General features: G+C 46.0%; 1 protein-coding gene across 5 annotated transcripts in view; it reads left to right on the top strand.

The window, feature by feature from the left end:
• Positions 1-27,529, top strand: part of MARK3 (microtubule affinity regulating kinase 3) — a 184,123-nt gene that overhangs the window by 114,912 nt on the left and 41,682 nt on the right. For all 5 annotated transcript variants that reach the window (XM_033951301.1, XM_033951297.1, XM_033951300.1 and 2 more), the window contains one exon: positions 2,857-2,960. In XM_033951301.1, the coding sequence (XP_033807192.1) occupies positions 2,857-2,960 (104 nt within the window). The remainder of the gene's footprint in view (positions 1-2,856; positions 2,961-27,529) is intronic.

The following is a 27,529-nucleotide window of genomic DNA, read 5'->3' as shown; positions in this document are numbered from 1 at the left end:
TCTGATTGTGGTGGCTGCCTTTCTACGCTCTCACCATCTTCAAGTCTTTCTTTATCTGGACGATTGGTTAATCAAGGCCAATTCATCTCAAACAGTGCTCCTGGCCACCAACCAAACCATCCTGTTTCTACAGCTTCTGGGGTTCGAGATCAATCTACCCAAATCTCATCTCATCCCCACTCAGAGACTTCAATTCATTGGAGCGGTGCTGGACACAGTCCTCATGAGAGCATTCCTGCCGTCCAACCGTCTTCAAACTCTTCAATCTCTATGTCAGCAGGTGCTTCCACAACGTTCCATCTCTGCCAAGCAAATGATGATACTCTTGGGTCACATGGCCTCCACAGTTCATGTCACACCCCTCGCACGTCTTCACCTGCGCACTCCTCAATGGACCCTAGCTACCCAGTGGTCCCAAGCGACTGATCCTTGCTCACGACATATCTGTGACATCATCTCTTCGTCAGTCTCTACAATGGTGGTTGATATCCTCAAATCTCTCCAGAGGTCTTCTGTTTCATCTACCTCCTCATCAACTTGTCATCACCACCGACGCCTTCCCTTATGCCTGGGGAGCTCATTTGAACGAATTCCAAACTCAAGGACTTTGGACAGCCCAGGAAATGAAACATCACATCAATTTCCTGGAACTCAGAGCGATGTTTTATGCCCTCAAGGCCTTCCAACATCTTCTCTTTCCTCAGGTCCTCCTGCTGTGCACAGACAATCAAGTTGCGATGTACTACATCAACAAGCAGGGTGGGACAGGCTCTCGCCTCTTGTGCCAGGAAGCCCAGAAGATTTGGGCTTGGGCCACAGATCACCAACTATTCCTGAAAGCTATCTACATTCAGGGAGAACAGAATTCCTTAGCGGACAAGCTCAGCAGAATTCTCCAGCCTCACGAGTGGACACTCGATCCTTTAACTCTACAGTCCATCTTCGCTCAGTGGGGCACTCCTCAGATAGACCTCTTTGCAGTTCCTCACAATCACCAGCTGCCCCTATTCTGCTCCAGACTCTACTCCCCTCACCGTCTGGCAGCAGATGCATTTCTCCTCGATTGGTCCAATCTGTTCCTATACGCTTTCCCTCCTCTGCCTCTCATGTTACGAACCTTGTTCAAGCTCAAGAGGGAACGAGCCACCATGATTCTGATTGCTCCACAGTGGCCCAGGCAACATTGGTTCTCCCTTCTACTTCAACTCAGTTCCAGGGAGCCTTTCCTTCTTCCACTGTTTCCTTCTCTGCTTACGCAACATCAGGAGACCCTTTTGCATCCCAACCTTCCATCTCTGCACCTGACAGCTTGGTTTCTCTCGGGCTGACTTCTCATGATACTCTTTTGTCTCAGCCCGTTCGTTCCATTCTGGATGCCTCCAGGAAACCGGCCACTCTGCAATGTTACCATCAGAAGTGGACACGGTTTTCTTCCTGGTGTCTTCTTCATCATCATGATCCCACTTCCCTTGCAGTGGAGACCTTATTGGATTATCTTCTTTCTTTGTCTGACTCTGGCCTCAAGTCTACTTCCATCAGAGTCCACCTCAGTGCTATTGCTGCTTTTCATGAGCCAGTTCATGGAAAACTTCTCTCGGCTCATCCCTTGGTGTCCAGATTCATGCGGGGTCTTTTCAATGTGAAACCACCTCTCAAAGCCCCTCCGGTAATCTGGGATCTCAATGTGGTTCTTTCCGCCTTAATGAAGCCTCCTTTTGAACCTTTGGCTACCGCTCCTTTCAAGTTTCTCACTTGGAAGGTACTTTTCCTTATTGCTCTTACCTCTGCCAGGAGGGTCAGTGAGCTACATGCACTAGTTGCTGATCCACCTTTTACAGTCTTTCATCATGACAAGGTGGTTCTGCGTACACATCCAAAGTTTCTCCCTAAGGTTGTCTCGGAATTCCATCTCAACCAATCCATTGTTCTGCCTGTCTTCTTTCCGAAACCTCACTCTCATTCTGGAGAACAAGCTCTGCATACTTTGGACTGTAAGCGGGCTCTGGCTTACTATTTAGAGCGTACTAAGCCCCACAGATCAGCTCCCCAACTCTTTCTGTCCTTTGATCCGAATAAATTGGGACGTCCTGTTTCTAAACGTACGTTGTCTAATTGGCTGGCAGAGTGCATTTCTTTCTGTTATGCTCAGACCGGACTGACACTGGAAGGTTCTGTCACGGCCCATAGAGTTCGAGCTATGGCAGCATCTGTGGCTTTCCTCCGCTCCACGCCTATTCAGGAAATCTGCAAGGCTGCTACTTGGTCCTCAGTTCATACTTTTACATCTCATTATTGTCTGGATGCTTTCTCCAGACGGGATGGACACTTCGGCCAATCTGTTTTGCAAAATTTGTTTTCCTAATGGCCAACCTTCCCACCATCCCTCTTTTTGTTAGCTTGGAGGTCACCCATCAGTCAAGAATATGCTGCCTGCTTGTCCTGGGATAAAGCAAAGTTACTTACCGTAACAGGTGTTATCCAGGGACAGCAGGCAGATATTCTTGCGTCCCACCCACCTCCCCGGGTTAGCTTCTTAGCTGGCTTATCCTAACTGGGGACCGCGTGCCTCCGTCGGGCGGGAGGGCACTCGCACGTGCGCGGTGCGGCCTGCTAGAACTTTCCAAGTTCTTAGAGTGCAATCACTCTAAAATTGTCCGTACCGGGGCTCCGTCAGTGCCGTCACCCATCAGTCAAGAATATCTGCCTGCTGTCCCTGGATAACACCTGTTACGGTAAGTAACTGTGCTCTATGAAACTTACAAGTATGTTATTTACAGGGTTTTAAAATAATTGTTGTGTGACTGTCATTCAGTGTGAATGCATATACATTAAATTGTAATAATGGGTTTTTTATAGAATAATTCTACGTCAGGGGGTATGACACGTCGAAATACATATGTCTGCAGTGAGAGGACAGCCACAGACAGGCATTCAGTAATTCAGAATGGGAAAGAAAACAGGTATGACATTGTCATTGTTGCATAATAAATTTCTTTTCCTTCAGTTTTTTGTTTGCAATACAGCTATACACTTGCAAAGAAGCAAATGAAAAAAGCAAGATAATTTGTTAGACCTAACTTAATAAAGTTCTACTTAAGTAATCTTTAATAAAACATGGGCCTTGGTTTATTTAAATCTAATCTAATCTAATCTAAACCTTAAGTTTATATACCGCATCATCTCCATGAGAATGGAGCTCGACACGGTTTACAAGAACTTAAAATAGTGGGTAGAGAAGAAGAAAAAGGATTACATGAACTTATGTGTAGAAGGGGGGAGAGAAAGTTATGAAAGTTAGATTTAGGAACTTCAGACAAGCATGCCCAAATAGCCCTTATGCATGCATTTCTTTCTCATTATTTTTTTTCAAGTATTTATATGCTGTTTATATGCCCCCACAAGGATCCTAAGCAGTTAACGTTATATGGTGTCAGGTACTCTTGAGTTTCTTCTCTAACTGTTCCAGTAGGCTCACAATGTAACTATGGTACCTGGAGCAATGGAGGGTTAAGTGACTTGGCTAGGGTCACAAGGAGCAGTGCTGGGAATAATATCTGCAACCTCAGGGTGCTGAGCCTGCAGCTGTTACCACTAAGCCATGAGTAGAGAACTGTAAACTTTGGACAGCTCTTTCTTTTCAATGTGGTTCTGCCCATGTAATAATGCTGCTAGTTATATTTTGCAGGTGGGAAGGGGGGTCTGTTTCTCATGCTTCTCTGAGCTTTCAGCTTATCTTAAACAGGTTAGAATTAGATGCTAACAGCCTTCACTTCACAAGTATCAGGGATTCAGTTCTTCTGTTTTATAACCTAATCTAGGGCTAGATTCACTAAACCTTCCGATCCTGTACCGATGATCGCAAAACCAGTTTTACTAGTTTTGCGATCATTCCTCGACCCCCCCCCCCCCCCCAACCTGATTCACTAATCTGCTGCCCGATCAATCTCTTCTCCGATCCGATCCACCCATGCAAATTAGTAAAACCCCATGCAAAATAGCCAAGCGATTGATTCACTAACAATTGCTTGGCTATTTTGAATTGGGTTTTACTATCCTAAAACCTGACTTCTGCAGACCGGTCAGTAACTGTGGTACCAACAGGTCTGCCTGTCTTTTTAATTTGTTTTTGGTTTTACTATCCTAAAACCCGGGTTTTTGACAGGTCTGCCTGTTACACACACAAAATATCTGCCCCATAAAAAAGAAATGAATAAAAGACAGGCACAGACCTGTCAAAAAACCTGAGATGAACTGGGATACAATTACTGTATATACTCAAATACAAATCGATCCAAATATATAAACCAATGTAACCTTTTTCTCCAAAATAAGGGAGAAAAAAGGTTGACTCAAATCTAAACAGAAGTTAGAAATTTGGGTTATCACTGTGAACCAATCTACAAGACTAGATATTCTTGCCATAAGTTTTAATACATTATTTAAATGTCTTCTTTTAACCTCTTTGCTTCCCTGGCATAAACCTTAAAAACAGAAAAGTTTTTCTTTATAACACTAAACAAAAGACTGAGATGTAAAATTGGATAAAATCATAAAGATAAATTCAAACAGTATGGCACTTCAGGAAATCTCTCAAATCTTACCTCTATGATAAATTTCTCGAACCCCTCCCCTCCAAATAACCAAACCCTTCCACCTCTCCTCCCCCAATCTCTCGTACTGTTTCTTTCACTGTATAAATATCGCTGCTGTAGAAGTACAGACTCCTGCACTGTAATTCTGCTTTGCTTTCCGCAGTATTAACACCTATGCTAAATATGTACAGTCCCTGCATTGTAATTTGCTCTCAACTGCATAGTACATTCCCTTACATTGTATCTTCGCTATATATGTACAGTCTCTTACATTGTAACGGCTCTGAACTGTTTGTGGTATTGCGGTATACAAAAATAAAGTTATTTATTATTATTATTATTATTTATTATTATTATTATTATTAATGTATAGCATAGCTGAAACATAAATTAAAAATAATAGTATTACAAGGTATATAATAAATACAAGAATAACCACAATACTAACAGATAAATACTAAAATGTAAATAACAAATGAATAACTCAATATATCATAAAAATGTTCATACAGAGTAAAATATACATATTAGTGGAAAATAAATCATAAATGAATAAAAACAGATTATGCAATGTTAAAAATGAATGAGCTGATAAGATCAATGTTGACAAGACCATATCATGGTTAATGAGCAATAACATAAATATCACAATAACATACAGTAACAAAGACAACAATAATTATCCTGTAAACATACTGTATGTAGTTCAATACTCCAACCCCAGAGTCCAACCCTCTGAACCCTTTTTTTCCCCCTATACTATGCTAACAATATAAATCAAAATACTCTTGTCCAAAAATTAAATCCCCGCCTTAACCAGCACTTTAGTTCTCGATCCCGCCTGCCCTGCACTTCAGTCCTACCACCTCCTCACCTGATGACTAGCACATCTATCCCTCTTCCCAGCCAGCCAGCACTGCTCTTACTGATGCTACTGTTTTCCTGTCTCAATTGCCATTTTGAACCAATCAGGACCTTTGGCTGCTCCCACTGCATTAGGAAGTGGAAGCCTCATCATTTGCAGCACACGGCTTTGTATGCAGGAGGGAATGGGCTTCCCTTCCACCGTTTTCTCATCCAGAGGTATGGGGTGGGGGGCAGAGATGTCGAGGGAGATCCGGGGATGTCAGGAGGAGGGGTGTAGGGCTCCTTGGCTCAGCTGATCCTGGCAGGGGGAATCCCCATCAGCTGAGCCACCAGGAATCCCCAAACTGGCTCGACTGATGTGGATTCTTCTGCCGCAATCAGTTGATGGGAAGCCTACTGTTTTTTGTGTTTTTTCGTTCTTTGGGTGTTGGGAGGAGTTCATGACCACTGGGGGAGTAAGGGAGGGGGTGATGCCTTAAATCCTTCAGTGGTCTTCTTGTCAGTTTGGGCACCTTTGTGGAACTTAGATGCAACTCAAACAGATCTAACTGCCGGCGTCTAAGTTCCTACTAGGAAAGCTTTGAATTTTGGCTGAAGTATGTCCAGGTTGAAGCCCACCTGATTCCCGCCCATAGCGCACCTCCCCTTTGATCTCTGGACTAGAGAGTTGCGCAGGGACAGAAATCCCACCCATCCCCACCAAAGTCTCACCCGTCCCCACCTGTCTCCGTGAGGAATCCCACCCGTCCCCGCGAGGAATCCCCTCCGTCCCCGCCCGTCCCTATAAACTTCAGAAATAGTTATTTCATTTAATTATGCTACTGAATTAAAGGCTCTGGTAGAAACCCATTTACAAATAAGCAAAAAGACTTTATTAATTTGGAAATATTAATTGGGAAGAATACATACTTTGTAAACGGGTTTCTACCAGAGCCTCTTTTGTTTATACATTTTTATCAACACAACTAATATACTACTTTATCCTGAAGCAAAAAAAAAAAAAAATAGAATTCTTTTCCTTCCTTTGTTGCCTGGTTTCTGCTTTCCTCATGTTCTCATTCAGTTCCTTCCATCCACTGTCTCTCTTCTCTCTGCGTCTTCCATTTGCTCTGTTACTGTGCCTCTCCCTTTCTTCCCCCTTCCAAATTGGTCTGGCACCCATCTTCTTCCCTCCACTCCCCCCATAGTCTGGCATCTCTGTCTTCTTCCCTGCCAGCGTCTTCTCCCCACTCTCTCTTCCCCATTTCCTTTCAGCGTCCTTCTCCCCCCCCCATCTTCCCCATGTCCTGTCAGCGTCCTCCCCCCCCCATCTTCCCCATGGCCTTTCAGCGTCCTTCTCCACCCCTTTGTCTTCCCCAGTGCTTTCAGCGTCCTTCTCCCCCCTCCTTCTCTCCTGCCCCGGGTGCAGCACAGCCGGCCAGGTCCCCTTACTTTTGTGGCGCTTCCCCGACCGACCGACAACAGCCCCCGTCTGACAAACCTCCCTGCCCTTAACCGCAAATCTAAATTTCCTTCTTACAGCTGCTGTAAGAAGGTAATTTAGATTCGCGGTTAAGGGCAGGGAGGTTTGTCGGACCAGGGCTTTTGTCGGTCGGTCGGTCGGGGAAGCGCCACAAAAGTAAGGGGACCTGGCCGGCTGTGCTGCACCCGGGGCGGGGCAGACTGCCCCCCTCCCTTGGTAGCCACTCGAGCCGCGAGGCTACTCCTCCTTACCTACCCTGCCTGCAGCACAGAGCCGAACGGAAGTCTTCCCGACGTCAGCAAGACTTCCGTTCGGCTCTGTGCTGCAAGCAGAGCAGGTAGGGAGAAAAGCTGCGCGACTTCGTACATCCAGCCCCGCAGGAACCCCGCGACCCTCGGAGGCTTCCCCATGGGATTCCCGCGACCCTAGGGGGTGTCCCCACAGGATCCCCGTGACCCGAAGGGGGAATCCGCGGGATGCCCGCGGATCCCGCGGGATTCCCGTCGTCCCCATTCCCGTGCAGCTCTCTACTCTGGACGCACAGCAGCTTAGAAGTGCTGCTGCACGTTCAGAAAGTTGGTTTTGATTATAGGCACTTGGACATCCCTGCTATTAGGACTTTCAAGTGCCGACAGGCTGGTTTTTGGATGTTTTAAAGTTTTGATTATGAGCCCCATAGTTACTACACTAGTCATCAGTGGTGAATTAGGATTAGAGCATAGGCACCGGGTGGGCAGGGCTTCAGAACCAGCAACTTGCTCTCTCATTGGGGTATGGAGGGACTTTGGTGGAAAACTTCCTCCTTATCCTGCCGATCCGACAGAGAGAGGCCCACCTGGTCTGTTGTGTTTTTAAAGTAGAAGCACCATTGATCCTTGATGGGTGGGCGGGGCTTCAGGACCAGCAATATGCTTTCTCAGTGGGGTAAGGAGGGATTTGGTGGAAAATTTCCTCCTTATCCTGATGATCCAACGGAGAGAAGTGATGCCTGCCTGGTCCTTTGTGTTTTTAAAGCAGCAACAGCTCCGTCGATCCTTGCTGGGTGGACAGGGCATCAGGACCAGCAAAGTGCTCCCTCAGTAGAGGAGTATGCAGCAAGAATGGCACCCAGATCATAATTGGTGCCAATTAAACGCTTGTTAACTCCAATAATAAATCATTAGAGCCCTTTAATAATGTTGGGTGTACAAATTTGTTAAGTGCCATTGACTCATTTTCGAGTCCTAGCAACTTGATGAACATCAAGTTTTTGTAGCAGAATACAGAAGTAGATTGCCAGGTCTTCTACACAGTATAAATTTGATGATGTTACATCAAATGCGATCCTCTGCCTCCAACACTGCCCATCTGCTGCTGCCCAAATGGGTGATACATCGTTAGTCTGACATCTCTGCTGAAGCCTGTCTGCCTTGGGAGGCCCTGCTGGTAGTGAAACTATTGATGGCATAGCTTTGTCCAAATTTAGGCACCCTTAATAGAATATGGAAGAAAGTGCATCTCTGTGTGTGACTGTTGGATATATGGATTAAAGAGTAATGGGTTAGTCTTTGGGCCAGGAATGTGTGGTGGCAGGGGATGGTGGCAAAATGTTTTGGAAAAAAGTGACGGGGTCAGGTTGGGTAGAGAATAGTGGGAAGGGAGTCATCAGGTTCCTCTGAATTTAATCTGGTATCAGTATTTATTTGCTTGCATTTAGGACAGATGTTTGGTTTCCCAGAGTCCCAAGAAGTCTGGTTTATTTAATATGAACTGAGGCATTTAGTTTGGCAGAATGCTGCGTACATCTGGTAGAGCTATTTAAATAGTAGTAGTAGTACTTTTGTTTATCCCAGGACAAGCAGGCAGCATATTCTCACATATGGGTGATGTCACCAACAGAGCCCCAGTACGGACCACTTTAAAAGTGCATTGCCACTTTAAGTCTTTAGAAAGTTCACGATAGCCTGAATCACGCAGGCATGTGTGCCTTCCCGCCTGATGTAGGGTGCGCGGTTCCTCAGTTTTCTAGTTTCCGCGGAGCTAGTAAGACGCGCTTCAGCTTCGGTTGAAGTAATTTTTTTTTCGCGTACCTTCCTGCTGTCGCGGTTTGTGACTTAGTCATAATTACATTAGTGATTTCTATTTCGCTGTTACCTTGCGGTTCAAGGCGGATTACATAAAGGATCTATCTGGCCATTTCCAGAGGAATTATAGAATAGATAGATTGGTTCGTAGAGATGAGGTGGTTTTTATGGGCGTTAGGTTGTTTTAGAGAGTAGAGAGGCTTTAGGTTGGTTTCAATTGTTGGGTATCAGGGTTTTTTTTTTTAATAGTATGGTTTTTATTTCTTTTCTAAATGTTCTGTAGTCTGGGGTCGTTATCAGTAAAGTAGAGAGTTGGTGATCTAATCTCGCTGGTTGTGTAGCTAGGAGGCCACTTTACAGTTTTTTTCCGTTTGACTTCTCTGATTGGGGGGTATGTGAATGGAGTATGGGTTCTCCTCTGTCTGGTTGAGGTGGTTCGGATTAGGCGGTTGGGTAAGATATATTGGACTGTTGCCATTCATGGTTTTAAATAGAAGACAGTAGAACTTGAATTGGTAGTCAGTGTGAGTGGAGGAATGCCTTGGTGATGTGGTCATGTTTCCTCAGTGAGTAGATGAGTTCAGGGCTGTGTTCTAGACTGTTTGGAGTTGTTTAATCATGGTTGCGGGGCAGGGGAGATAGAGAATGTTGCAATAGTCTAGGAGACCTAGCATTAGGGCCTGGACTAGGATCCGGAATTATGTTTAGTCGAAGAATTTTTGCACTTGTCTTAAGTTTCTCATGATTGCGAAGGATTTCTGTATTTTATTGATTTGTGGTTGCATGGTACAGCACCTGTCAATCGTCATTCCCAGTAGTTTTAGGGTGGGTTGCATGGGGAATGTAATTGAGTTGATTTGTTGAATTTTTTATTTTTCCGTTGCGGGCTCTGGCCCTTTTGTGCCTTATGGACCCTTCTAGCAATAGTTCGATTTATCAAAGACTGTCTTCCTGTCCATGTCCTGCCCGTCGACGGGTTTCAAAAAGTGCGGTCACTGTGCTCAGGCCATCTCGTTAACCGACCCTCACTGTTGGTGCTTGTAGTGTCTGGGACTCTTGCTCCAGCTGCTCGTCCCTTCAGAAGCACACCCTCAAAAATCGGTTTCTTCATCAAAGACAACTGTTTAGTGCCGCAATGAGACACGGAGCCCAGCTCATCTCAGACACCGTCCGCACTTCCCAAGATCGCACCTCCCAAGATAACACCGAGAGTGGATCCTCCAACATTGGCTCCGGTGTCGCAACTCACAGTGGGTAAGCCGGCTAAGAAGCCTTCCCCAACCCCTTCTGGGCTTCAGGTCAAACCGGCAGTGAGCCAAGTCCTGTCGACCTCAAGGAGACCAAAAAAACGCTTGGCTCCCATTTTGGTGAGAGCCTCGACATCGGCCTCCTCATCGCTGGAGCATAGAGCTGCACTTAGAAACATAGAAACATAGAAAGATGACGGCAGAAAAGGGCTATAGCCCATCAAGTCTGCCCACTCTAATGACCCATCCCATTAAGTCTGAGTGCTAATGACCTAGTTCCTTAACTCGACTCTCGTAGGGATCCCACATGGATGTCCCATTTATTCTTAAAGTCAAGCACGCTGGTGGCCTTTATCACCTGCACTGGAAGCTTGTTCCAGTGATCTACTACCCTTTCTGTGAAGAAATACCTCCTGGTGTCACCATTAAATTTCCCTCCTCTGAGTTTGAGCGGGTGCCCCCTTGTGACTGAGGGTCCTTTGAGAAAGAAGATGTCGTCTTCCACCTCAACACGTCCTGTGATGTATTTAAATGTCTCAATCATGTCCCCCCTTTCCCTTTCACTTGAAGGTACTGGCAAAAAAGCTAGCAGTATCGGTGCATTCCATTAAGCAGTAGATTAAAGAATTGCTGCACAAAGAATTACGGGAGCAATTACAACTTCTCCTTCCTGTTAATGGCAACGCCAGCTCCTCCAGTGCCAGTCAGGTCTGAGCCCTTGACAACGGCACCGACTTTTCAGGAGACTACATCGGTATTGCCTCGTCTGGTTAAGGAACCGATGTCAGGACAGATCCGGCACTGCTCTTCTTCTCAGACATCTCCCGAGATGATGTCAGTCAGATCAGGCAAGGTGTTAACGAAAATTAAACATCTAGAGTCCTCGACACCCAGTACCCGGCACCGACCTACACCAACCCGAGATTCAGATCTGTGGGGTGATTCTGATCAAGAACCTCTTGTATCTGATGATGAGGTCTCGTCAGATGAGGATTCCCATTTTCCATCTTCTCAAGAGCCTACTCAGAAATCTGACAAGTCATCTTTTTCCAGATTTTTAAAGGAAATGTCTGAGGCTCTCGCTCTTACACTGGAAGCCGACTCCAAGAGATCTAAGTAGTTCTTAGATGCCTTAGATTATGATCAGCCGCCCAAGGAATTTCTGAAGCTACCTCTTCACGACATCTTAAGAGACTTTTTATAAAAATTTAGAAAAGCCTTTATCCATCCCAGTGGCTCCTCGTAAACTCGATTAACTTTATAAAGTTGTTCCCATTCTAGGATTTGACAAATCCCAGCTTCCACATGAATCATTATTGGTGGAGTTGACCCTGAAGAAGTCTGCGGGGACTAGCGTCTATGCCTCAGTACCTCATGGCAGAGAAGGGAAGACCATGGACAAGTTTGGCAAAAGATTGTTTTAGAACACTATGTTGGCCAATCGGTCTGGCAACTATGCTTTTCATTTTTCTTTTTATTTAAAGTACTTAGTCAACCAATTTGCTAAATTTTATAAATATTTGCCTGACCGAAAATTACCTGCTTTCCAGCATTTCATCTCTGACTTACTTCAACTTCGTAAGTACCTAGTCCGCTCTATTAATGATACCTTTGAGCTCTCCTCATGCGCTGCAGCCATATCTGTGGCCATGTGGCGTCTAGCCTGGCTGAGAGTTTCAGAACTTGATGTCAACCATCAGGATCGGTTGGCTAATGCTCCTTGCTTAGGAGACGAGCTTTGGGGGCCTCTTTGGACACAACTACCCAAAAACTATTGGCTCATGAGACTAGGTGGGATACTCTTGTAAAACCTAAGTAAAAACCTCCACTTTCTCGTCCTTTCAGGCAATCCTCCTATTGGAGACGATTTACTGCAAAACCTATGACCCCAGCTCCCTCTCAACCCAGGAGACAGCGGCCACAACAACAGCAAGCACATCAACAGAAGCAGCAGGCTGCCCCTCCGAAATCCATACAGCCTTTTTGACTTGTTTCTCTGGAGCATAGTCAATGTCACCATTTTACAGCCTTTACCTCAGCCCATCGGAGGACATCTTCAGTTTTTCATAGGTCGTTGGGAACTCATAACATTGGACTTTTGGGTCTTCAACATCATTCGTCAGGGTTACTCTTTCAACTTTCAAACACTGCCACCAGACCATCTGCCAAGAGAGTATGCTTTGGACTCGGCACAGTCCTCCATTCTTCTGCAGGAGGTTCAATCCCTTCTCCTGCTGCATGCCATCAAGGAAGTTCCCCTCAATCAGCAGAAGCAGAGATTCTCCTCCTGTTACGTCTTAGTCCCCAAGAAGACCGCAGGACTGAGACCCATTCTGGATCTCAGAGCTCTCAACAAATTTCTAGTCGAGGAGAAATTCAGGATGCTATCCCTCTCCTCAATCAGAATGACTGGCTATGCTCCCTAGACCTCAAGGAAGCCTACACCCACATCCCAATTCATCCAGCTTCCAGGAAGTACCTTCGCTTCCAAATCAATTGATGTTATTATCAGTACAAGGTACTTCCCTTCGGCCCAGCATGTTCTCCCAGAGTCTTCACAAAGTGCCTGATTGTGGTGGCCACATCTCTCCAATCACACAGCCTTCAAGTCTTTCCTTATCTGGACGACTGGTTAATCAAGGCTCTCTCATCTCAGGAAGTGGTCCAAGCAACATCTCAGACCATTTCTTTTCTCCAGATTCTAGGATTCAAAGACAACTTATCCAAATCACATCTCATTCTGACTCGACGTCTGCAGTTCATTGGGCACTCCTAGACACCACTCTCATGAGAGTGTTTCTTCCTCCAGATTGCCTTCAGGTTCTCATCCGTCTGTGTCAGCAACTGCTTCCTCTTCAATCCATCTCTTCCAGACACAAGATGGTTCTTCTAGGTCACATGGCCTCAACTGTCCATGTAACACTATTGGCAAGGCTGCAACTTCGCACTCCTCAGTGGACCCTTGCTTCTCAGTGATCTAAAGCGGCGGATCGTCCCTCACAACATATATTTGTGACATCATCTCTTCTGCAGTCGCTTCAATGGTGGATGACCTCTTCCAATCTTTCCAGAGGTCTCCTTTTTCACTTGCCCCCTCATCACAAGGTCATCATGACGGACGCATCCCCTTATGCCTGAGGGGCTCATATGGACGATCTTCAGTCTCAGGGTCTTTGGACCGCCAGGAAGCGGAAATTTCACATCAGTTTCCTGGAACTCAGAGCAATGTTTTATGCACTCATCGCTTTTCATCATCTCTTCTGCCCTCAAGTCTTCCTCCTTCACACAGACAATCAAGTAGCAATGTACTACATAAACAAGCAAGGAAGCACGGGCTCTCTCCTGTTGTGTCAGGAAGCCCCAAAAATCTGGACTTGGGCGACAGCTCGCAATTTCTTCTTGAAGGTTGTTTACATTCAAGGGCAAAAGAATTCCCTAGCAGTCAACCTCAGCAGAATTCCTCAGCCTCACGAATAGACACTCAACTCTGCAACTCTCCAGTTCATCTTTGCTCAATGGAGCACTCCTCAAGTGGACTTGTTTGCGGCTCCTCACAATCACCAGTTGCTCCAGTTTTGCTCCAGACTTTACTCTCCTCTCTGTCTGGAAGCAGATGCGTTTCTCCTGGATTGGACGGGCCTGTTTCTATATGCATTCCCTCCAATTCCACTCATGTTGAGAACTCTGTTCAAGCTCGAGAGAAGCAGCCACCATGATTCTCATTGCTCCACAGTGGCCCTGGCAACATTGGTTTTCCCTTCTATTTCAACTCAGCTCCAGGGAGACATCTTAAACACCTTAGTATTAGATAAGATATAGGGGGGGTGGGAGTGGGAAATACAATAATTAATAATTGTTTATTATTAATATATGGGTGGGTGGGAAGGGATTTCTTTTATATTTATATATTTTAAGGATTATAAGTAAGATTGTCAAGTGATTTGTTAAAATTCTGATTGACTATTATATACTTGTTGTAATATATGAAAATGAATAAAGATTTACAAAAAAAAAAATTAACCCCTCCCTCTCCCGACAAGAGCCCCGCCGTAGCCCTTTAAAATTATGGCAGAAGGGTTCTCACTCCCTCCAGCCATCAGGCCCACTCCTGACTTCCCCCCCTCCAAAAAAAAAAAAAAAAAAAAGCAGCAGGGAGGCAAATTCCCTTCTGCCACCCATCGGATGCCCCGCTCCCGGTCCCCTCCCTACCCCCCTACCTGTACCTTTAACAGAGCAGGAGGGGGTGCTCAATCCCTCCTGCTCCAATGCCTCCCGTGACAAATGATGCCCCGGTGCATCATGTAATAATGCGCAGGGCCTAAGGCCCTGATTGGCTCAGGTGCCTCAGGCTCCTCCCTTGGTTGAAAATTTATTAAAAATAAAAGTTGTTTTTTTATTTTTTACAAAAGGATAGATAATTCCATTCCTGTTAATAAAGGTAAATTATTCCCAAAATTTGCCACTTGGTGTGCCAAGGAGCTTTCCAGTCTTTATTACAATCAAAGGAAATTTTATTAAAACACAATCTTGTCAGTGAAGACTGGCCACAAGTTGGTCTTTCTCATAAGCCAGTTACATGCTCGGATGCCTGGGCATAAATGAGATGGCCTTTTGCTTTTCATTCATTGGTTTACTTATATGCTTTGTCTGCCTGAACCCATTCCCCATTTCAGCCCAACAGAAAAAAAAGTTTGTGTACCTAGACCCTATATTTATTTGTGACATGCTCATATTTAATCGGCTAAGGTATCCAAAATCATTTGGCATGTCAACTTTAAGACATAGTGAGAGCAGGATGCACAAAGCTCTGACACTACAGTAAAAAATACCACGGTGGGAGTATTTTGTGTTTGTTTGGTTTTTTTTGTTTGTTTTTTTATTTAATCTGCCGATGCTCAACACAATAAATAGCATGCAAATTATATGCATGCTATTCGTGCAGAGAATCACCGGTAAAAGTGGGAGGAACTGTGCCTGGCACTTGCTCAGAAGAACAATAGTTAGGCACAGCTCCTCCCTCCTATCAGGCAAGCTGTTCTCCCTGTCCCACTGAATTGCAGGACTCCCTGAAACTACTGGCTGTTTCAGGGCTTCTGCCTCTCAGCTGTTCGGGGCCTTACATGCCAGCTCAGCTGTTATCAAATGAGCCTGCAAGAGAATCCCTGAACCAACTGAGTGGCAGGAGAAACCCTGAAGCTGCCAGTTGGTGGCTTTAGGTGGCCCTGCTGGCATAGATGATCAGCCAGCAGGGAAAGCAGCAAAAAAAAGATAACCACTGGGACTCTCCCCCCCCCTCACCACCAAGCAGGGCTGGGCTGTGAATGGGAACTTCCCCCCCCCCAATGCCATGATCCCCGACCCCTATATCTTTAAGTTGATCAGCAGGAGGGATGCCCACTCTCTCCTGCCTCGGGCCAACAACCTGCCCCAATCAGGGGCCAACCTCCTTCCCCCCTGTATGTTTTGAAATCAGCAGGAGAGATGCCGACTCCCTCCTGCCCCAGATCGACCACCTCCCAAAACAAAACTTGGTGATCTAGTGGGCCATCCCCTCGCCCACCTACACCCCCCCCATACCTTTTAGAAGTTAAGCAGAAGGGATGCTGCCTTTCTTCTGCCTCAGCCTGCCTCTTTAAATGGCCTCCTTCCCAGTGCATCCTGGGGTGCACTGGGAGGGACCTAAAGCTCTAATTGGCCCAGGCACATCAGGCCACTCCTCCCTGCCAACTTCAAAATAAGATATGTTGGGGAGTCCTTCCATCAGGGAAAGTGGTCAGTCGGTTGGCCCTATCAGCTGGAGAGTGGGGCCGATCAACGGTATGGGGGGGGGGGGCGAGGATCCCCTGACTTTTTTTTTTTTTTTTTTTAATGTAGTGCACATCAGCTACAAGCAGTTCCAGATATGCTTGAAAATTTCAGCACCTGTTAGTCAGTGCCCTGTTCCCTTTAGTACAGTGGTTCTCAACCTTCCTAATGCCTCGACCCTTTAATACAGTTTCTCATGTTGTGGTGACCCCCGCAGCCATATGCTATTTCATAACTGTAATTTTGCTACTGTTATGAATCGTAATGTAAATATCTGATATGCAGGATGTATTTTCATTGTAACAAATTGAACATAATTAAAGCATAGTGATTAATCACAAAAACAAAATGTAATTATATATTATGAAATATTTATTTCTAATTACAAATAAATGTATGTGGGCGAATCTGCATGTGGGCAGACCTGCCTGGAGACGGATAGAGGAGCGGTGTCAGTTCCTAAGACCAGTGTTCGTTAACCTTTTGACACCTATGGACCGGCGGAAATAAAATAATTATTTTGTGGACCAGCACCAGTTCACAGACCAGCAGTTGAAGAACACTGGGTTAAGTCGTGCCCATCTCCACTCAATCTTCGCCCCCATAATAGTACTAATTGTAACACTATTTTTTCCATTCATTATTCATATATACACATACAATATACAGTCAAACCTCGGATTACGAGTAACCCAGTTTGCGAGTGTTTTGCAAGATGAGCAAAACACTCAGCAAACTTTTGACTCGCAAACCGAGCATTGACTCGATTTGCGAGCCCCCACCCGACCCAACTGCGGGAACCAACAGTATTGCTCCCCCCACGGCCACCGGCGCTGCTCCCTCCCTTCACGATCGTCTCCTCCCCATCTACCGACCGGCCCTATCCTTACCCATGTGCGGAGTTAGAAAGGGCCTGCCGCCAGTCTGCTGCTGTGCCTTGAGCATCTGCGCATGCTCAAGGCCTTCTGGATCTCATCCTCACCGAGATTCTCATGAGGCTCGAGATCTCATGAGAATCTCGGAGAGGATGAGATCCAGAAAGCCTGAGCATGCGCAGATGCTCAAGGCTAAGGAGCAGACCGGCGGCAGGCACTTTCTATCACCGGTGCAGGGGTAAGGACAGGGCCAGTCGGGGAGGGGAGGAAGTGGCGATAGCAGCACTGGTGGCCTCGGGTAGAGCATGAGAGTCGGGGTGCATCCAGCAGGAGTGAGCCAGCACATGAGAGTCCCAGCAGAAGGGGTAGTGGCATCCGGGGGTTGGGGGGCAGCGTCCAGGAGCAGCAGAGCCAACAGTGTCCAGTCAGGCTCTGTGGCGGCGGTTTGCTTAGCCAGCACCACCCGCAGTGAGAGGCAGCGAACAGCAGCAGAAGAGGAGAATTGGAGGAGCCGCGTGGATGGGTCTGTGGCAGAGGCGGCGGTGGAGGCGTCCCTAATGGTAATTAAGTTTTTGGGGATGTGGAACGAATTGTTCAAGTTTACACTAACTCTTATGGGAAAAGTTGCTTTGATATACGAGTGTTTTGGTTTAAGAGCATGCTTCTGGAACGAATTATGCTCGTAAACCAAGGTACCACTGTAATTGTATTAACATCGCATAATGGTTAACCACAAAATTAAAATACACAAAGCACACTGTATGCTTTTTAACATTCATTCCTACCAGAAAACAGATAACCCCATGCAAATGCAGGACCAAAAACTAAAAGTACTAATATTTACAAACAAACACTAAGATGCAAGACTCTGGAAGCAGTACAACCCCAGAGGAAAAGAAACAAATGAATTTCTTCCTGAACAAATAAATTAAAAAATAAAAGCATTTCCCCCACCGTTGTTGTCTCTCTCCCTCCAGGTGCCTTGCCTTCTGGCCTGCCCTCCCGGTGTTATCTTTGGGCCAGTCCACTGTGCGATTAACGCAGTGTCTTCGGGCCGGCTCCCTGAGTGCTGCATTGCACAAAGCTGTGGGCAGTGGTTCCTCGCGCGCATCCCGCGCCTCATCTGGAAGCCTTCCCTCTGATGTTGCAACGGCATAAGGCTTCCGATTCAGGCGCAGGCCGTGCATAGGAGCCTTTTCCCATGGCTTTGTGCACTGCAGCACTCAGAGAGCCGGCCCGAAGACGCATTGATTGCACCATGGACCAGCGGCTGAAGGACGCTGTCTTGGGCCCGATGGACGTGCCGGCCCTGTGGACCGGCAGTTGAAGAACACTGCCTAAGCCCATCGGAAATGCGTTTTCCAATGGTCTTAGGCAACCCCTGTGAAAGGGTCGTTCGACCCCCTCCCCCCCAAAGGGGTCGTGACCCACAGGTTGAGAACCGCTGCTTTAGTACATCAGAAGGAGAGCTTATTAGAATACTAATAAGATCCTTATTTGCACAGGGTTTTACAATGATTGGTAGCAGCAACAGAGAACCCTTTTGAACGACTATTACTGTCACGGAAAGCTTTAAAACATGAGGGCCTGAGAAACTCATGTCTGAACAGTGAAAAATAATTTTAAGCCAAAAGTGTTTATACACATATGGTTGATTGTGTTTAATTTTGTAAGAATTGTATTGTAAAGATGCTGCATTATATTCATATAAAAAAATTATATAATAGAATGTGTGTTTTTTTTACCAGAAGAGGTTTTACAGTAGGAAAGCGTATATTCCAATCTTTGAAATTTCAAGATGGGCTTGTGTTCCCTTTTTTTTTTTTTTCCATCTCTGTAAATTAACCTGGGCTTTGTTGGAATTGGTAGATAATATATATTAAGGAAGAGTTAAGTGGCAGTGGACGTACAAAGTGGGCAAGAACAACATTTTAATAGGTTGATGAGGGACACAATCTAAAAAGAACACAACTTATATTAAAATACCACTATAAAGAGATTCTTTCAATATATTCATAATTAGAAAATAGCATCAAGATTTACCATCAAAAGACAGCTACCTTATCCCAGGACAAGCAGGCAGCATATTCTTGATTGATGGGTGACGGCACCGACGGAGCCCCGGTACGGACAATTTTAGAGTGATTGCACTCTAAGAACTTGGAAAGTTCTAGCAGGCCGCACCGCGCACGCACGAGTGCTTTCCTGCCCGACAGAGGCACGCGGTCCCCAGTTTCTTAGTTTCCGCGGAGCTAAGAAGACGCGTTCTTTTCAACGGCCGTTGAAAAGTACTTTTTTCGCCTTCCCGCTCGCGAAAATTCTGTGAGGAAGAGTTTCTTCCTTCTTTTGTTTTCTTTTATTAGTTTTTCTTTCGTTTTAAAAAAAAAAGCAAACAACTTTATTTTTTTCTTTCGGGTTCGCCCCGGCGGGGCCTGTTGCCATCATTGAGGCCTCGGCCTTCGATTTGGCAGAGGCCGTCTTCACTTTCATGCCCCCTCAGCCAGGGTTTAAGAAGTGCCAGCGGTGTGCACGGCCCATTTCTCTGACCGACCCGCACAACTGGTGTTTACAGTGCCTGGGTCCAGATCATAGGGCTTCCACCTGCTTTTCGGTGCCGACATGGCTGATTCTGCGGCATCAACACCGGCGTCGGCTCCTTCGCAATCGGCACCCACTTCTTCTACGCCACGCGACTCCGCGCCGGCGTCGCACCAATCAAGTAAGCCGGCTAAGAAGCCTTCCCCGCTGGAGCGCCCTCCGGTCGCTGTGGCAGCGAGTCCAGTCCTGCAAACCACGAGGCACCTGCGCAAACGCTCCGCCCCCATAGAGGTGAGTGCCTTGTCCTCGGGCTCCTCATCCCTGGGCGTCAAGCGGCACCACAGGTACCGCAGAAAAAGAAAGCGGTACCGGTGCCTTCGCTGGACGAGGTGCAACTTAAGGAGCAGTTGCAGCAACTCCTTCCTGCTCTATTGGCACCGAACCTTCCAGTCCCGGTCCGGTCTGAGCCACCGGTACCGACAGTGGGGCAGCCTATATTGTCCGCTTCCACTCTATCGGTACCGGTCCATTCAGCTTCCTCGGTGTCCATGCCAGTTCTGGCGCCGGAACCGAGAGCTTTGCATCAGGCTGTCCAAACTTCGGCACCGATACAGCCTTTAACTTCTCCTGGTACCGCTTCTTTGAGGTTGGGTAAGTCACTACGTAAATCCTGACACCTTGAACCCTCGACACCGTAGTCTCGGGATCGAAGTTTCCAAATCAGAGATCCTGATCTGTGGGGTGACTCCGAAGAGCCTCTTCTCTCTGAGGGTGAATGTTCATCTGGTGAAGAGGATCCTTTGGTTCAAGATCCATCCTCTAAACCAGACACTGCCTCTTTCACCTCTTTCTTGAAAGAAATGTGCGAGTCTCTTTCTATTCCCTTGGAGGCTGAGTCCAAGAAATCAAAAGCCTTCCTTGATGCACTGGACTTCGACCAGCCTCCCAGGGAATTTCTCAAGTTACCCCTCCATGATATTTTGAGGGAGACTTTTTATAAAAATCTTGAGACTCCCTTGACTATTCCAGGAGCTCCTCGTAAATTGGACTTCTTATACAAGGTCATCCCCATCCCTGGATTCGATAAACCTCAGCTTCCACACGAGTCTCTTTTGGTGGAATCTACTCTAAAAAAGTCTGCGGGAGCTAGTGTGTACGCCTCAGTCCCTCCTGGCAGAGAAGGGAAGGCCATGGACAAATTTGGTAAGAGGTTATACCAAAATGCTATGTTAGCTAACCGGTCCGGTAATTATGCTTTTCATTTCTCTTTTTATTTGAAGCATCTCATTCAGAATCTGGCTTCTTTTGAAAAATACCTACCTGACCGCAAAAGATCTGCTTTTCATCAATGTTCTTCCTCTCTGCTCCAGCTTCGGAAGTTCATGGTCCGTTCTATATATGATACATTCGAACTGACCTCCAGAGCCACGGCCATGTCTGTTGCCAAGCGTTGTCTGGCATGGCTTAGAGTATCAGAACTTGATGTTAACCATCAGGATCGTCTAGCTAATGCCCCGTGTCTCGGAGATGAGCTTTTTGGTGACTCTCTGGACTCCACCACCCAAAAGTTGTCCGCACATGAGACTTGCTGGGACACTCTTCTTAAAACCTTTTCGGCAGCAATCAGCCTATCAACACCGTTATGTGGCTAGACCCTTACCACCAGCTCCTCAGTAGCCTAGGCGTCAGCGCCAGCAACAACGGCAACCTCCTAGGACTCAACAGCAGCAACAGGTGAAGCCTCCACAAGAGAAGTCCACGCAACCCTTTTGACTTCGTTCTCCAGGGCATAGCCAGTGTTCTACCATCCGCCCATCTTCCTCAACCCATAGGAGGACGTCTTTCTCTATTCATCAGCCGTTGGGAGATCATCACCTCGGATCAGTGGGTCCTCAACATCATCCGCCATGGCTACTCTCTCAACTTTCAGACTCTTCCTACCCAAAGTCTGCCAAGAGCGTCTGCTTTGAACACTCCGCAGTCCTCCCTTCTTCTACAAGAAGTTCAATCCCTCCTTCTTCTGAACGCCAAAGAGGAAGTTCCTCTAGATCAGAAGGGGCAGGGATTCTACTCACGTTACTTTCTGGTCCCCAAAAAAACAGGAGATCTCAGACCCATTTTAGATCTTCGCGATCTCAACAAATGCTTGATCAAAGAAAAATTCAGAATGCTTTCTCTGGCCACTCTTTACCCTCTTCTCAATCAAGGCGACTAGCTATGCTCCCTCGATCTCAAAGAGGCTTACACTCATATACCGATCAATCTGGCCTCTAGACAGTACCTCCACTTCATGATCAATCACTGTCATTACCAGAACAAGGTATTGCCCTTCGGTCTTGCCTCCTTTCCCAGAGTGTTCACCAAATGTCTAATTGTGGTGGCTGCTTTTCTCCGCTCTCATCATCTTCAAGTCTTCCCTTACCTGGACGACTGGTTAATCAAAGCCACTTCTTCTCAGGCAGTACTCCTTGCCACCAACCAGACCATCCTTTTTCTACGACTACTGGGGTTCGAGATCAATCTACCCAAATCTCATCTCATCCCCACTCAGAGACTTCAATTCATAGGGGCGGTCTTGGACACAGTCCTCATGAGAGCATTCCTGCCGTCCAACCGTCTTCAGACTCTTCAATCTCTATGTCAGCAGGTGCTTCCACAACACTCCATCTCTGCAAAACAAATGATGATACTCTTGGGTCACATGGCCTCGACAGTACATGTCACCCCCTTCGCACGTCTTCACCTGCGCACTCCTCAATGGACCCTAGCTACCCAGTGGTCCCAAGCGACGGATCTTTCCTCACGACACATATTTGTGACATCATCTCTTCGTCAATCTCTTCAATGGTGGTTGATATCTTCCAATCTCTCCAGAGGTCTTCTGTTCCATCTACCTCCTCTACCTCCTCATCAACTAGTCATCACCACCGACACCTCCCCTTATGCCTGGGGGGGCTCATTTGAACAAATTTCCAAACTCAGGACGGCTCAGGAAAAGAAACATCACATCAATTTCCTGGAACTTTGGGTGATGTTTTATGCCCTCAAGGCTTTCCAACATCTTCTCTTTCCTCAAGTTCTACTACTGTGCACAGACAATCAAGTTGCAATGTACTACATCAACAAACAGGGGGGGACAGGCTCTCGCCTCTTATGTCAGGAGGCCCAGAAGATTTGGTCTTGGGCGATAGATCACCACTTGTTCCTGAAGGCCATCTACATTCAGGGAGAGCAGAATTCCTTAGCAGACAGTCTCAGCAGGATTCTCCAGCCCCATGAATGGACTCTCGATCCGTTGACTCTCCAGTCTATTTTTGCTCAATGGGGCACTCCTCAGATAGACCTCTTTGCAGCTCCTCACAATCATCAGCTGCCCCACTTCTGCTCCAGACTCTACTCTCCTCACCGTCTGAAAGCGGATGCATTTCTCCTGGATTGGTCCAATCTGTTCCTGTATGCTTTCCCTCCTCTGCCTTTCATGTTACGAACCTTGTTCAAGCTCAAGAGGGAACAAGCCACCATGATTCTCATAGCTCCACGATGGCCCAGGCAACATTGGTTCTCCCTTCTACTTCAACTCAGTTCCAGGGAGCCCATTCTTCTTCCACTATTTCTTTCTCTGCTTACACAGCATCAGGAGACCCTTCTGCATCCCAACCTCCAGTCTCTGCACCTGACAGCTTGGTATCTCTCGGGCTGACCTCAACTGATTCTCTTCTGTCTCAGCCTGTTCGTTCTATTCTGGATTCTTCCAGGAAACCGGCCACTCTGCAATGTTACCATCAGAAGTGGACACGGTTTTCTTCTTGGTATCTTCTTCATCATCATAATCCCACTTCCCTTGCAGTGGAGACCTTGTTAGATTATCTTCTTTCTTTGTCTGACTCTGGTCTCAAGTCTACTTCCATCAGAGTCCACCTCAGTGCTATTGCTGCTTTTCATGAGCCAGTTCATGGAAAACTTCTCTCAGCTCATCCTTTGGTTTCCAGATTCATGCGGGGCCTTTTCAATGTGAAACCACCTCTTAAGCCCCCTCCTGTAGTCTGGGATCTCAATGTGGTTCTTTCCGCCTTAATGAAGCCTCCGTTTGAACCTTTGGCTACAGCTCCTTTCAAGTTTCTCACTTGGAAAGTGGTCTTCCTTATTGCTCTTACCTCTGCCAGGAGGGTCAGTGAGCTCCATGCACTAGTTGCTGATCCACCTTTTACAGTCTTCCATCATGACAAGGTGGTTCTGCGTACACATCCGAAGTTTCTCCCTAAGGTTGTCTCTGAATTTCATCTCAACCAATCAATTGTTCTGCCTGTATTCTTTCCAAAACCTCACTCTCATTCTGGAGAACAGGCTTTACATACTTTGGACTGTAAACAGGTTTTAGCTTACTATTTACAGCGTACTAAGCCCCACAGATCAACTCCACAACTCTTTCTGTCCTTTGATCCGAATAAATTGGGACACCCTGTTTCTAAACGTACGTTGTCAAATTGGCTTGCAGCGTGCATTTCTTTCTGTTATGCTCAGTCCGGACTGACATTAGAAGGTTCTGTCACGGCCCATAGAGTTCGAGCTATGGCAGCATCTGTAGCTTTCCTCCGTTCCACTCCTATTGAGGAAATCTGCAAGGCTGCTACTTGGTCCTCAGTTCATACTTTTACATCTCATTATTGTCTGGATGCTTTCTCCAGACGGGATGAACACTTCGGCCAGTCTGTTTTGCAACATTTATTTTCCTAATGGCCAACCTTCCCTCCATCCCTCTTTTTGTTAGCTTAGAGGTCACCCATCAGTCAAGAATATGCTGCCTGCTTGTCCTGGGATAAAGCACAGTTACTTACCGTAACAGGTGTTATCCAGAGACAGCAGGCAGATATTCTTGCGTCCCACCCATCTCCCCGGGTTGGCTTCTTAGTTGGCTTATCCTAACTGGGGACCGCGCACCTCCGTCGGGCGGGAAGGCACTCGCGCGTGCGCGGTGCGGCCTGCTAGAACTTTCCAAGTTCTTAGAGTGCAATCACTCTAAAATTGTCCGTACCAGGGCTCCGTCGGTGCCGTCACCCATCAGTCAAGAATATCTGCCTGCTGTCCCTGGATAACACCTGTTACGGTAAGTAACTGTGCTATCTTGGAGAAGGTGTTAACAAAAGAAGGGGAAGGCTCACTTTCTGAGACAGTGTGTGGAACATACAAATCCAATTGCCTAGTTAGTAGGTGCTACAGCAAACCGAACAGATGTTTTCCTACTTTAACACTGGAAAGTTATATTCAAGTTTATTTGAGTCTTGATATACCGCTTTTATAAGCAAAGCGGTTTCCAATTTATAGAAAGTATTAAAATTTTTAAAATATGAAATAGAGGGAACAAATTCACAGTTACGATATGGGCATAACATTGGTAAATGGAGAGGATACATTGCTTAAAATAAAAGAAAGGGGAAGCAAAAAAAAGGAGTAAAGGGGATCTTTAATGTAAGGCCTGATGTCTGAGGTTTTTAAATAAAGAAGACTAAGTATAAATCTCAAAAGCATCTCTGAAAATAAATGTTTTGAAATTAGATTTAAAGTTGTCGGGAAGGATTAGAATCTGTGAGAGAGACTATGGCGGAAGAGAAAGAGAAGCTGGAATCCCTCTGGATCAGGATTCCCAGACACAACGATACTGACATAAAGATTGGCCTTTACTACTGACCGCCGGGACAGAGGAAGGAGACAGACTCAGAAATGATGGAGGAAATTAAACAAGAATGTAACACAGGTAATGTCATAATCTTGGGGGATTTCAATTTTCCGGGTATAGACTGGGACCTGGGAACCTCCAACTGTGGCAAGGAGGCAAAGTTCCTGGAAGTGCTAGGGGACTGCTTCCTGGAACAGATGGTAGGAGAGCCGACGAGAGGAAACGTCACCTTGGACTTGGTCCTCAATGGCATTACGGGTTCGGCAAAGGAAGTAGAAGTCACGGTCCCACTGGGGACGAGCGATCACAACATGATTAACTTCAAACTTGATGTTGGGAAAGGGAAAGGTACCAAAACCTCAACCACGACTTTAAACTTTAAAAAGGGAAGGTACGACAGCATGAGAGCCATGGTAAAAAAACGGATCAAGAAAAAGATGGGCAAAGTCATAATGGTGGAACAGGCATGGTCCCTACTGAAAAAATACTATCACAGAAGCACAAAGCCTCTACATTCCGCAGCTGTCCAAAGTAAAGAAAACCAAAGGCAAAAGAGAGCCGACGTGGTTTACCAAAGAGGTGAAGGAAGCCATAAATGAAAAGAAGGACTCCTTTAAGATGTGGAAACGCATGAAAACATCCGAAGCTTGGAACAAACATAGAGATGATCAGAAAAAATGTCACAAGGTGGTGAGGATTGCCAGATAGGTCTACGAGGAGAAAATAGCGCAAGAGGCCAAAAATTTAAAGCCCTTTTTTAGATACGTATAAGGGAAAAAACCCGCACAGGAGGCGGTGGGACCGCTGGACAACCTGGGAGGAAAAGGGTGTGTCAAGGATGACATACAAATTGCAGACAGACTGAATTCCTTCTTTGCGTCTGTCTTTACAAAGGAAGACACCGCAGCAATACCTGACACAGTGAAAGTGTTCAAGGGAGTCATACAGGACAGCCTCACCACAGTAGAAGTGGACTTGGACCCGATTTACCACCAGATTGACAAACTTAAAAGTGAATTCATTGTTCAACAAATGACCCTAGTGATCATCTGATACCTCTCACCCAAGGAAATGATACACCGGCAGACATGATCTGGAGCTCCTTTCAAGATTTAGAGTGGAACAATTACAACAGACTATATAACAAATACTCTAAATCCTATTGCGTTCTGGACAAATGCCCCCCAGAAATCATGAAAGCGGCACCTTTAGTATTTAAACTATCGTTTATGCAATATTTGGCTCATAATCTAAAAACTGGGAAGTTCCTCTCTAATAATGGTCACATAATAATAACCCCAATTCTAAAAAATCGAAAAGAATCTTAAGCTATAATATCCAACTACAGACCAGTAGCATCCATTCCATTTATTGTAAAAATTATGGAGGGATTGGTACACACCCAACTGATGGATTATCTGGATCAGTTCTCTCTCCTACATGAAACTCAATCCGGTTTTAGACCGTTATTTAGTACTGAGAGAGTAATTGCGGTATTTTAGACAATCTGCACCTACTGCTTAGTAAGGGCCTTAATGCCCTGGTTATGCAATTCGATATGAGTTCTGCCTTTGATCTAGTAGACCACGGGAAACTGCTGCAATGCCTAGACGCCATTGGTATCAGGGACAAGGTGCTGAATTGGTTCCGTGGCTTCCTTACGTCCCGCACTTATCAAGTACGTTTTAATTATGAACTTTCAGATACCTGGAGCAATCCATCTGGTGTGCCACAAGGGTCTACGCTATCTCCATTGCTCTTCAACGTCTACATGTCCTCACTATGCACGCAGCTAACCCAGTTAGAGATAAAACTATTTAGTTATGCAGATGATTTTACGATCATCATCCCATTCGTTAATTCTATCTCTGAAACTATTCCTAAAGCTTCAGAAGCCATAAACGTGATGAACCTTTAGGCTCAAACTTAATTCAGAAAAGACAACTTTCTTCGTTGCTTCGCCACATCCGCTTGACACCAAATCACCACTTGTATCAATAATCTTAATTACCCTATCCAACCTACCATAAAGATACTAGGTGTAACTTTGGATCAGTGCCTAACCATGAGAGACCAGGTGGACTCCTTGATCAGAAAGGGATTTTTCACTCTCTGGAAACTCAGATCCATTAAAGCTTATTTCGATACAGCGGCATTCAGAACCCTAGTCCAATCCCTCGTACTGAGTCTACTTGACTACTGTAACATCACCTATTTAGCAATTTCCCAAAAGAACATGCAGCGTTTACAATTGATGCAAAATGCAGTGGTCAAACTGATCTTTGGGCTGAGGAAGTTTGACCACGTGACATCCTACTACCGGCAGCTGCATTGGCTGCCAATGGAGGTGCGCGTAAAGTTTAAATTTGCCTGCTTCTGCTTCAAAGCACTACACGGACTTGCCCC

Source organism: Geotrypetes seraphini, chromosome 7 (genome assembly GCF_902459505.1).
Source record: "Geotrypetes seraphini chromosome 7, aGeoSer1.1, whole genome shotgun sequence".
NCBI classification, from domain to species: Eukaryota; Metazoa; Chordata; class Amphibia; order Gymnophiona; family Dermophiidae; genus Geotrypetes; species Geotrypetes seraphini.
The sequence above is the reverse complement of the archived record's forward strand: the minus strand, read 5'-3'. Positions and strand labels throughout refer to the sequence as shown.